The 13,226-nt window shown below is 41.8% G+C and overlaps 1 protein-coding gene across 2 annotated transcripts in view; it reads right to left on the bottom strand.

Moving 5' to 3' along the window:
- Positions 1-895: 895 nt before the first annotated feature.
- The window catches only part of ACTR10 (actin related protein 10), a 165,729-nt gene continuing 153,398 nt past the window's right edge, over positions 896-13,226 (bottom strand). For both annotated transcript variants that reach the window (XM_085626131.1, XM_085626130.1), the window contains one exon: positions 896-2,804. In XM_085626131.1, coding sequence (XP_085482257.1) covers positions 2,652-2,804 — 153 coding nt within the window. In that variant the 3' untranslated portion in view covers positions 896-2,651. The remainder of the gene's footprint in view (positions 2,805-13,226) is intronic.

Raw genomic sequence — 13,226 nt, forward strand, 5'->3', positions numbered from 1 at the left:
TCTTACCTCCCAACATCATTCATTTCATTCGTACCTCCATTCAGCATCCTAATCCACTGATGGGGTAACCCCTGAAAACCTGCATGATGGCTTCGACTGATGCTAACTAGACGGTCATTAGGACTCTTTGACCGCTAACGCCAGAGGTATCACTGAACTAAAGAGTCAAGTGCTTCTTCACAGCACTTGGGCACCTGTTTTACGAAGCCCTCTACATAGCTGTGCAGCTACCATCAGATCCGTGTGTCACATGCAGTCACCCCCAGCCCATCTGTCTCAAGAAGAAGATTCAATCATGTAACCAGGAATAGCACATAACCTCACCCTAGGCCTTCTAGCTCTGATACAGCAGCTGAGGCAGGACTATCCGATCTACTCAAACCAGTTCACCACCATCAACTTATCCACAAACAAAATAAACCTTCAGACCAAACCTGCCTGTTGCTATGCTTCATACACTACTGTCAGCCCTGATTGCACAACACAAACACACTGCTTGTAGCAAACGTTTCATTAAAATGTAAAGAAACACCTGTGCTGCAGTGCTTAATTTGTAAAAAGAAAATAAGTACCAGGGCCACCCTCAAGATGCCCCTGCAGCTTGCACCTATCATTGCTCCTGCCAGTGCCCTTTTGTCTTCACACTATCCTTTTTAGTTGGATACACTGTGGTGATTGTGGGGAAATCTCAGACCACCCCCCCCTTCCGCATCCCATGGTTTACATTCTTTAGCACATATTTTACATGTTGTGTTCACCGTTGTGGCGACTGTCTCACAATGTTTGAATTCGGTTTTCTTTCAGAGCACTAAACCTCTGACATACATTCATTTCATGAAGGGTAAAGTAGCTATAGAAAACAAGCATCATTCACAGAACAAACCAACAGACTAGATTTACTTTTATGTGAGTGTTCTTTATTAGCAGAAAACAGACAGCTCTGGGGACATTTTCTTCTGTGGTGCAAGAGAAAACTCTAGTATTCTTAAGAGTCAGCCATGGTTCGTTTTTTAGACCTGCATCATGGAACAAACTCCTTTTGGAGTTATGGAACATTTCAGCCACCCCCCAGTTCCAGAAAAAATTCAAATTTGGCTTTTTAACCAAAACTATGAAGGAGGTCCCTCAGTTATGTTCACACCTCGGATGCATAGCGCCAGGACATTCCCCGGAGTAACAGTGCGCTATATAAATGCCAGTTACATTACATAAAATACAACACAATATGTCCGCCGCATCTTTGATAGTACATATAAAGTAACAATCGGTAGGGCATGTTTCTCCACTGCTGTACGACCTCTGACCTCCTCACCATTCGGCAGAGGCCTGCTTCAAGTAGACTTTTGGATTGGAATATATTACAGAGGACACATCATGCCGATGCTAATGGACTGTGCGGCTATGCCTAAAAAGGCGCAGCAGTGCAATGGTTTTATTATTTGGGCCATGTTACAAGAATAGGTATATTTTATTTAATTTGTGCTGAAATTTAGCTGCAGTTGCAAAAGAAACAATCATTTGCAATAACACGTAACAAAATATGTGCTTAATAGATAATTACACACTGAACATCAAAGCAGTACTTTGCTAGAATACAGTAATACACGTTTTCAGAACAGAAAGAACAAGTGACACCATAAACCAAACAAACCTTGAGAGGAGCACTTTTGTATTAAAACCTAGCATAAAAAGGCAATGAGAATTACCGTGAAGTGCACAATGGCCTTCTGCTATTCAGTATAGCATAGATTGGGTTGGTGTTAGTTATGACATACGTTACGTATCATAGATATGTTAATGTTTGGTTAAAGAGTATTGTCCGAATACAAGAGTAGAAATAAATGACTTTGGACCACCATTCAACATGCACCTTGTTGCGCTCAGCTCAACTTCATCCTGCTACTCTGAATATCTAATAAAAACTGAAAAATATGAAAACTGTATAATTTAAAGTGTCAAGCTTTGTATAAAAAGTAGCTCTACAAAGCAAGATTTTACAAAGGATCACCACCACGTATATTGTTAAGAAAAACTTTATTCAGTCTTCTCAGCCACTTGGAATTTGCCAGAAGTTTAATACAAATCTTTAGTGGTAGTGCCAAATGTTTTTTTGTGTGTAGACGTTCACTTATGAGAAAACAGGTAAAGACCATGACAACGCACTGTTTATTGTGTGCTTTTTGAGCCACGACAAACAAGTACATTTAATCAGGAAGACAGACCAGCACTAAAAAAGAAAATAAAAAAAAATTGTACAAAAAGCCTTTCCCTCTTCTCAGTGGAACCACAGGCTGAGCATGCAAGACTGATGTGTCATGACTAAACAGATATCCGTAAGGTCAGTTTTCCAGGACAAGCAAGTGCCTTCTATTTTTTATTCAGTTCAAAACAATGGCAACAGTGGGTGCTTTTCAAACTGCAACAAGATTTCCATTTACAAACTGTCAATAAATACCTACAGATAAATATCACTTTTAAGTGGGCGCTCAACTCTTGTGTGTAGCAGTATCTGAAGATGGACACACAAATGTATGGCTTTACACATGTACGAGGGGTAACTTTGTTGACGTACTCCATTTACAGGATTCAAATTCATGAGATCCCAGCTCACTGCCACTTCAGCTATTTTTCTGTTGAAAAAGCTCTTTTCATCATAGGCGGTGGTGTTTTACCAACATCAAACATAAGTTCCACATTTGAGTTTCTGATGCAGCACCAGTCAGGAATACGACCGGTCTGACTATAATATTCCTTTGAAATTGAGCGGCTGCCCAGGATGTCTTGTAGAGCTCCAAAGATAGCTCCTTTAAAAAACAAAATAAAAACAAAGTTACACAAATCAGAGTATTGTGAATACACCATATGTAGATGTTTGAAGCAAGTAAGTGGGAGGTAAAGTGAAATCATTTAAAAATAGAACTGAAAAGGAAGTCCCATCTTGTGGTTCCACTGATCTGGATGTCAATTAAGATATAAGACTAGATTTTAACATTGCCTCGCACTTCAAGTCTTTAAAGCTGCTGGCTAAAGCACATCCAGTGTAGCTGAAGCAAGGATATATATATATATATATATATATATTACCTACTGGCGGTCGCCAGTAGGTAGTTATAGTTAGGACCCCTTTTCCATAGGAAATCCGCAACATTCTATTTTGAATAACTTTGGCGCCGGTCGACGAATCCTCGCGAATTTCTCAAAATAGGTGGGGCGCTACGCTCCGCTCCTACCCTGAAAGTCTCGGGGGGATTCGTCAAGCGGGGGCTGAGATAAAAGGGGGGTCCCAAAACACGTTTTTCCCATGCATTTTTCCATAGGACCTTTAGACAGGGCTACAGCCCGAACGGCTGAACAGAATTACTAGAAATTTGGCAGAGAGGTAGTCCTCAGGTCAAGGAAGTGCCTTTTGTAGGTTTGGTGTAAATCTGTTCAGTAGATTCTGAGAAAATAGCCTTTAAATCAATATATATATCTGAGCCAGCTTACGGTACGCTTACCGTAAGCTTACCGTACGCGTACGGTGGCGTGCGCGAGCGCGATTCTGATTGGCTGTTACATCTAAGTAAACATTCGAATCGGTCGAAACCAGGAAGCGGCGGCCGCCATTTTCTCTCTCGCACTCTGAGGGGGGGGCTGTAAATAAAGGCAAAAAACATATAAAGGGGCTGTTTAGACAGCGCCCATGCACATAGCCATGTTAGTTGAGTCCTCAAAGGCCAAAAACGGTAAATTTTTATTTTTTGAAAATTTCGCCGATTATGCTTACCGTACGCGTACGGTGCGCTTACGCTAAAAATTTTAATAAAAAAAAAAAAACTCTGTGCATGGCATATTATTGTCATCACTTACACATTAAATTTAACAGATTACCTATCACAAGGAAGCGCATAATATGTCCTCCATGTGCGCACGGTGCGTAACGTGGGCACGCGGTGCGCGTAGCGCACTGCGTGCCCACCTTGCGTGTACGGCACTAACTGCGTAAAGTGGGCGCGCGGTGCGCGAAGCGCACCGCGTGCTCACCGTGCGCGCACGGTGCGCGAAGCGCACCGTGCGCGCACGGAACGAACTGCGTTAAGTGGGCGTGCACGCCACGAATGGCGTAAAGTAACTTAGCATTTAAAAAACCGTACAAATTCACTGAAAAAACCATAGGTTTCACACACGTTATAGTTAGAATTAGCATTTAAAAAACCTTGCAAATTCACTGAAAAAACCATAGGTTTCAGACATGTTATAGTTAGCGGAAATTTTACTGATAAAAAACCAATGAAATTCCCCCGTTATAGTTAGTGCAGGCAACTATAACTCACGCGACCGCAATCTTCTGCTGATGACATATGTGTCTTTATGAAAAAAAAATATTTCTAATATATGTATAGCTAAAAATTTATGGAAGAAGACATGGGCAAATAAGTGTCTAAATACAGTATTAGCATCAGCAGAGGATTGCGGTCGCGTGAGTTATAGTTGCCTGCACTAACTATAACGGGGGAATTTCATTGGTTTTTTATCAGTAAAATTTCCGCTAACTATAACATGTCTGAAACCTATGGTTTTTTCAGTGAATATATATATATATATATATACATACACATACATATACACACACATACACACAATAATATATTAATCGAATAGCACTTAATGTCAAAGGTTTTTCTCATTCTAATAATGGGAATCATTACTAGCATCCACTTTAATGGGAGTAAATGTTACAAACTCAGAAATGTGAAAGGCTCACTAGGATTCAGATTCGTGGGTTGCAGATCACAGATAGCAACAGAGAGCGCTAAACTATGTGAGCCATCTTACTCGATAAACTGCGCCATGTTGAACAAGTTACTTACCTTCGTTATTATCTGCCTACTCTTATCTACTAGCAGATTTCTTACCTTAAATCTCCACATCCACTAGGCAGGATTCGGAGAAATTATTGCAGCTCTTCTGCGCTAGTAAGTAGTGCTTGGCTTGGTCTAGACGTTCCACCCGGAACATTACATTACCACATCCACAAAGACTGCACCTCAAAGTCAGTTCCTTGCCCGTTTTTCCACACCATAAGAGGTGAAGACAAGGCCAACTTCACCGAGAAACAGTTATGCGCTGTAACAAAACCGAAATTGGAACCTTATTACCATAATGCCTTAAACGACTAATCAGACCAGGGAGGTGGGCGGGATCAGTGAGGAATATGCAGGTGGACAGACCATCCGCTAGAAAGCTCTGCCCTGAAGGTAATTAACTTGTTCTTCTGATGGATACTTCTACCAGGTAAAGTCTCAGCTCAGTGGGGGCGCATCCTCTAGATTTCCCGCAACAAACCTGGAGGCCGAACAACAAAAGGCCATGGGCATTCTTGCGAGTGGCAAAGAGATCCACCAAAGGGATGCTCAGAAGGCAAAGAACGACTGTACCACCTCCAAATGCAGATGGCAAAATGACGCAGATTCTGGCCGCTGACCCTCATATTCAGGCAGCCTGCCAAATGGTTAGCAACTTGCCAGATTATGTGAGCCTGTAACCAGGTCCACAACCTCAGTGTTTCTTAACACATAAGACCCCAACCTACGTCGCCCTACTTATTGACATAGGAAATCACAGTCTTATCAATAAGAATGTGGAGGGCAGGGACACCATCAGCATCAAATCATATTGCTCGCAGCTCGAGCAGATTGATATTGTACCTCTACTCAACTGGAGACAAGAGTCCTCAGATTTCCTGATCCTAGAGATGTGCACCCAACCCTAGAAAGGTGGGTTACATCTCCACCATGGTCACTGCTGGTGGAGTGCAGAAGGGTCTCTCACAACTGAGATTCTCGCTTACCGACCACCAAGATCTATTGTTCTATCTTAGGAGATCTATACATTGTCAACTGGAGTGCCCCAATGCTGAAACCATTCAAGACTGAGACACCAGTGAAGGATGCCCATGTGCCAGGAAGAGCGAGTGACCAGAATGATGGAAGAAGCCAGAAGGTCCAGCAAGTAAAGGCCTTTCCAGGGCCAGGAGAAGAGATCCGTCCTGAAGCATCAGAATAATTTCATGAATTTCCCTAATCCTCTGGGGTGGTGGGAAGACCTTGAGCACTGTTTTGTATCACACTGGACTGATTAAAGGAAGGCACTCCTAGGCACTAGGTGAGATTTGGGTAAATTGATAGAGCATCCAAAGTTGAATGGCCGGGCCACCAAGGCATTCAGATGGTCCAACACCCGCTGCTGTGAGTCTGCCTTTAGCAGCCACCTGCTGAGGAATGGGAACACTCATATCCTCGTCCTGCAATGGTGTGGCGCAACCATCACCTTTTTAAAAACAAAGTGTCCATGTCAATCCAAACAGGAGGACTGCTCCCTGGTAATGAGCAAACCCTAACCCAAAGCACAGTCACCTCCTGTGCAACTTCAGGATTGGAACGTGAACAAATGCATCTGGCAAATCGAGGTACTCCATTCTCCTACTTCCAGAATCAACCGGACCCGTGCACTGGAAAACATCTTGAATTTCTCCTTACAGAGAAATGTTTCCAAGACCCTGAAGCTGAGAATGGGATGAATACCAGGTTCCTTCTTGGGCACAAGAAAATAGCAGGTGCAATATCCCTTTCAAATCTGTTCTTTCAGTACCTCCATGATCTTTTTCTTCTGTAGAACCAGATCTTCCTGTCGAATACGAACATGCACGTCAGACAGGGTTGAGAGAGCGGAAGGAATGAAAAAGGGAATCTCCTGAAGAGGGACAACATAACCCATTTCTAGGATTTGCAAGCACTGCTCCATTGTGATGGCTTGTGAAGTTGTCAAGCGGTGTGATACTTTCTTTCTCACATGCAATTGTACGAGTTGGAGTAGGCAGAGGCTTGAGAGGGTGCGGCGGGGCGGGTCACCTGGTGCCGAAGAAGAGCCTGCTGGCAGTTTTCAAGTCTGGAACCCTGCAGGTTCCACAGGACCAAAAGGCACACCAGAGGGAACTGGGTCGCTACAAAACAGTGCCAGCATGACGTGCATTAAAGTTATTACTGTCGTGGGCACTGGAAACACTGGTTCCATTGAGGGAGGAATTGGAACTGGAATCAGTTCAGCGGTCAGGTGGACCTCCACCAAGTCTGGTTCTGAGGAAGGTCTGGCCACTCGACTAAGGTAACAGTGCGGTGAGGACCTACCCAGGAGGTGGATCGATGTTTTGATTTTGAAGAATCTCTACAGTGATGCTTCTTGTGTGGATAGGTTTTCAGGATTTATCCAGAATACAGCCTAAGCTGGGGCCTCCCTAGACCTTTTAGTTACAAGGAAATAGTCAATGTACCAATTCTGAGACAGAGAACCTGGAGGACTATAACCCTTCAAACATTCTGTACATTAAATTGAGAAGGTGTATTCTGGGTAGTGATCATTCCTTGAGACTCCCAGTAGTATCTGTTGTTAGTAAGTTTCAAACACTCTTTCATCATGAACAGACACTCAAGAATAAGCACTAAGGATATATCTTTATAATTTGTATTTAAAATAACAAGATCAAAGTCCAATACAAATGCATAAAATATGCATAGCAGTAACTAGAAGAACAAACAAGATATGGCAAAAACAGTGGCTAGCAGGCTAATCAAAAGTAAAAATTGTAACACCATAATGATAATTCAGCATGTAACTATTTAGGTGGCGCCTCGCTTTCTGTCTTTAGCTAAACTACTTTAACAACAAATAGTAGCAGTAAGAATTATCTTGTGGCCTTGTTTTTTTACCAATATATCTTAATGCAACAAAGATGTTGTTCCACGTAAAGACATAAAGGGGCATACTGTCAAAAGCTGGTAAGACTGTGGCTTTCACCAGTCTTTCACTCTGGCCCTGGAAGTTCCACTCACCCTTTCTCTTGCTTGCATCTCTGGTTATATACCCTTCAGGGTTATTAAGAATAACAATTGATATGTTACCCCTTACTGAATGTTGCAAAGAGCAACAATGAATATAACCTTTCATCTACTTACGGACTCTGCGATACATTGCTGACTGTTGAAATGCAGATCCGAACTGAGTCACAAATCAACATTAAACAATACGAATCGCCGGTGACCTCGAAACCGGTCCCAGGATGATTGTTTCCTGTCCAGGAGGACCTGGCCTGGCAGTTCGGGCAGGACTGTTCCCATGAGGAACAGGGTCAAGACTGATTGAATATGGCTGGGTCTGAACTGGGGTGACGAAGTGAGCAGAAGAACGATGATGGACTTAACCCAGATCTAACAGTGACTGGGGGGGGTGAGTGTCTGAAAAGTTTTAGCGCTCCGTCCATCATCATTTTGTTTGCCTGGATTTTATTGAAGGCACTCTCTTAAAAGATGCACTAGGAACAAGGAAACTATATACGTCCTAGACATTTGCCCTATATTAACACAATGCTTAGGTTAGTAGCAAATGTGTCAGTAAATTCACACACTCTTCTTAGACTCTAAAGCAGTCCCTCTCCAAAGTGGTAGTTAGCATGTGTAAAAAGGTGTTCTCAAGACAGCTTGTCGTGCTAAAACATTATGATGTTTAAGGATGTCGACACAGTAATGCTTGATGAAGGTGTTGTGGGTTTACCAAGCTGCAGCCCTGCAGATAACCATTAAATTAATGTTTCCTTTAGAGGCCTGGACGTTATAAACACTCTATCCTCCCCAATGACATTCCGCTTGTGTCCACTTCCACACAAAGCATCATTGTAGAGGGTGAATGTGCAATCTGGGGTGAGGTATAATTACTGTGCACAAGGCCATAATTCCAAGTTTTGTGACGATTTGAATAGTAATTGGACGGTGTGTCTGAAAAACGAAACAGGAGCTGTTGGAATGCAATCACACTCCGGTCATTGGGGTATGCGTTGCCTGTAACGGCACGGAGTATTGACAGGAGGAAAGGCTGAATCTATTATGGCGGTATATGTGATTTTTCACACCGATGGTGAAACTTAGGTTGTGAAACGAAGAGACTATTTTGAGTGTGTTAGGCATTGCCACATGCTGCTGCTCCTCATCTGCAGGTCATTTAAGTATGAAAAGACATCAATAGCACTTTTTATCATAGGTGCACTGCAACGATTGCTAGGAACTTCGTGAACACACTTGGTGCTGTAGTGACTCTGAAAGATAACACCGTGAACTGGCAATGTCGGTCATTTACCACACAGTGATGGTACTGATGGTACTGATTATGTGCTGGGGGGGGGGGATATCAGAATATGAATGTATGTCTCTTTCAGGTTCAGAGCGGACATGAAAAAGCATTACTATGCTTTCAGATCTTAAATGCCACACTAGTTTATAGAGTAATGTGTAAAAAAGAAGCTTGGATGATGCCATCAGTGATGTCATTGGAGATGTAATCAATTATGTCATAAATAATGTCATAGAACATGTTCCGAGTGATGTAATATTTGAGGTCTTAAGCAGTGCACGGCGAGGGGGCAAGATATAGTTAGTTCTGCTAATTTCTTTTTTATTTTCTTAGTTCAAAACGTTAATGTTGTCACTGACATTCACCTAAATATAACATTAATGTAACCTTTTTTTTTTTTTTCAGGGAATTTCTAAGGTTTGTTTTGTAAAAAACAAAAAGAGATCTTTTTATCACGCCTAACTATAAAGTTACTTTTATTACCATACTTAAAGCCAATCCTCGATCAGCCATGTGCTCTGGGAGGTTGCCAACAGGGTGTGGCCTGCAGCCAGGCCCATCGGCAACCCCCCTTCCACCCCTTCAGACAGCTAATCCCTCACTGCGCACAGCCTTTGGCCGTGAACAGCAAGGGGCTCTCACTGGTGGTTAAAGAACATTCTATGCTGACAGACAAGGCCCTACTGGCGAAAAGGTCACATGCATGGATGTCCATTGGGATCCTACAGCTTCCTGAACCCACAAGCCTATTTAGGAGATTATTTGAGGCACAAGGCAAAGCTAAGCTACTGAACGTTCATCTGGGCTGTTTTACCACTTTATGTAATGCCCATGTCTGGTTATGGCCAGAAACAGTGACTGCATGTTGACTGTGCCAATATGTTATGGTGGACATAACACACATTTTATGCACATGTCCAGCGCTGGTGGAAGAGAGAAAATGGTTACTGAAGTTCCATTTTATAAGAAAAGTCAATGGCACGTGTCGGCAAGCAGTAATAACTTGCCTCCAATGAGAGAACCTAGTGATTAGTGGGAAATTTCTGAAGTTCATTGTGCTAGCAGAAAATTAACTGAGAACGCAACACACGTGATAAAAACGACAAGTAAATCAGTGTACATGAGATTTCTTGCACTTTGTTGGAAACAGACAAGTTGTGAGGTTGACGGAGCAAATTTGAGGACGAGTTCGACATACAGTTCAATTTCTTCATCATATCTGGATTTTATTGGAACCGGCTCTGACAAATTGGTCAAGTACCCTACATGTTACACAGCACATAAACTGGTTGGATGAGTCGTTTTTATGTAATTGTATGCACATTTAATTTTGATTGGGATCATCTTGACTGTCATTTCACATATTTTACCTGTAACTTTTATGATATTTTGCCGATAAAGGTTTTTGATGATGAGCATCTAACACACAGACGTATAAACACTTATAATAAACAAAATAGCTAATTGGGACATATTTTGCACAAACACTAACTTTTAGAAAATGATCTAACGAACAGGCCCCAAATCACATTTTGTGATGCAGATCAATGAGGTCATGATGAGTTGGTCAAAAGTGATGTTATCAGTGATTAAAACAGTATAAATATAAAGACTCAAAGTACTTCTTTTTCTAGAATTAAAAGCCCTCTGAAAGGTACTCACAACTCTTAAAAATAACCCTGTTGTTCAAAACTATGTCCTTGCCAAAAAGGTACACAGGAAGCACCAAAATGGCAGCACACAAAATCACTTTGCAATATTTGTAGGCCATAGAAGACGGGCACAACACATTCCCAGTCGCAAGACACTTTTGGGAACACCATGAAGGCAATAGCAAATTGTTAAAATATAGGTTTACTGATGCCATACCGAGAACACTGAAAGGAGGTGATCACAAAACAACTTTGAGGAGACTACAGTCCAGGCATATATTAGACCAGGCTACCAAGAAACCTAATGGGTTAAATACTGATGAGGAACTGAATATGCATTTGTATTAATTTGTATTGTGATTAATAATGCGTGGGCTGCAACTGATGGAACAAGGGTAGAATCTTTTATTAAAACAAACAAATGGTAATTTTAATGTTTCTTTTTAAGATATTTGTCAGAGCAATATATGATGGATGGACAGAATAATTCCACTGTGTTTGGATGATACATGAGGATCAACTGGGACATTATAACTGAACTTGTATATAATGGATGACAAAATCCACTGAGGCATTATCTGTATCATTTGTCCGAAGGACTTCAAATTTGGACTAGAGATCCAGTTTTATAAATTGCCCGGAGAAAATGACCATATTTATCAGAATCTGATGTCTTTGTTGTACTAAAGAGCTACTGCCAATCATTTTAACTGCAAAATGTCTGCCATACTATTTTTGGGATAGTGAATGTTAATGAGGCCTGCTACTGTTTCACCTAAGCTATCCTACTGTTTGTAGGGTTAGTGTAATGTTCTATCAATCACCAGTAAACTTAGCACAAGCAACACTAACTCTTGTGGATGGGCATAGTTTCATGTAATAGCTGCCTTCCCCCGTTACTACGTAGCAGATACAAAGCAAGCAATCTTCAATCAGGGATGGGCCAATTTACTTGCCTTGGTTATTATTTATTACATCCTCCTTTATGAAGCTAAATCACAAATGGGACAATATGTTTGAAATTAACATACCAGCAGCAGTGGAATAGCCATTAAATATTGTAGAAAAGGAGATAGAGGACTGCCACATCTCAATACATCTCTTCCTTCTCACCTTGCGTCACAGTAATTACAAAATTGCAATGGGAATCTTTTGAACCTAGCTAATGATCTAATTATTAGATTGCTAGCAGACATGCTTTGGACACTTGTGTTTGCAACAGGAGAGAGTGGAAGCTCTTGCACTTTTTAGCTTTTTGTCCTTCGTCTTTCAAATGAACTAAAATGTACACCATTCCAACACTCAGATTTATATTATATATAATAATTTAAAGCAGCCCAAAGTGTATGCAGAATTTCACACATTCCAATAATCCAATACGGTGCTGCAAAGTACATGCGGTTTGTTTGATAAAATCCCTTCACATCCATGAAACAATTTTCAAGATTAATCCCACATGATGGAAGCATGTTTCTTCCACAAGTGGGAGAGAGGAAGTCACTATCTCATCCGGAAAGTAGCAGACTTTTTATACACTTTGTACTTTTGTCTGGTAACAGCAGGGCTTGTACAGGTTGCCCATAGTTCCCTTACTCCAGATTAACGGGATGTCTTAAGCCAGAGGTCAAAGCATCAGAGCCCGGCTTGCAGAAGAAGAGCTAATCCTTTGGGAACCAACCGTGTATGCATCAGAATCTTACCCCCCCTGCATGCACCCATAGGTCTAGCAACCCTGAATATTTTGTCTATACATTATTGTGCGGACGGCACAGCTGATGGAAGATGGATTGCCTGGAGGAACTGAAATGTTAGTTACCAGTACATGATTTGAATAACTTGTTCATACTGAAAGGTCATCCCCTATCCCAGCCCCACCATGACACATGGGAAAGTAGACAAGGATATATTTTTGTTTATCGGAGCTTAACTGAACTGAGCATCAGCTCGTAGGCCGACTGCAGTACTGTAATGCTCACAGAAGGCTGCCTTGTAGACAGTTTCTAAGCAAGTGCTAAAAAGCATCACATGCTGCCTTAGTTCACTTTCCATGCACAAAGAGGCATTGTTGAGGGGGTAAGACCAGCAACCCAGAGGTTTTACAAGGAACCACTTAAATCATACAACACAGGTGACAAAGTACTTGTTTAGCAAACATCTAAGGCAATACCTAATGCATACGTTACCTTTGGCATGCTCTTTCTGGTTGATACTCTACCTAACTGCTGACTACTCACCTTGTGAATCAGAATCAAAGCAATGCCCCCTCAAAGGAGGTGGGTCAGAGAAGTAGACTCACACCAAGAGGTCCTGGCAGACCAAGCAGGCATAACAACCTTCCCTGCAGATTAGAGAATCAATGAAGTAGTGACGGTGAAAGTATGGACATATAACCACAGAGCTACTTGGCTGATGGCC

Source organism: Triturus cristatus, chromosome 9, assembly GCF_964204655.1.
Source record: "Triturus cristatus chromosome 9, aTriCri1.1, whole genome shotgun sequence".
Lineage (NCBI taxonomy): Eukaryota > Metazoa > Chordata > Amphibia > Caudata > Salamandridae > Triturus > Triturus cristatus.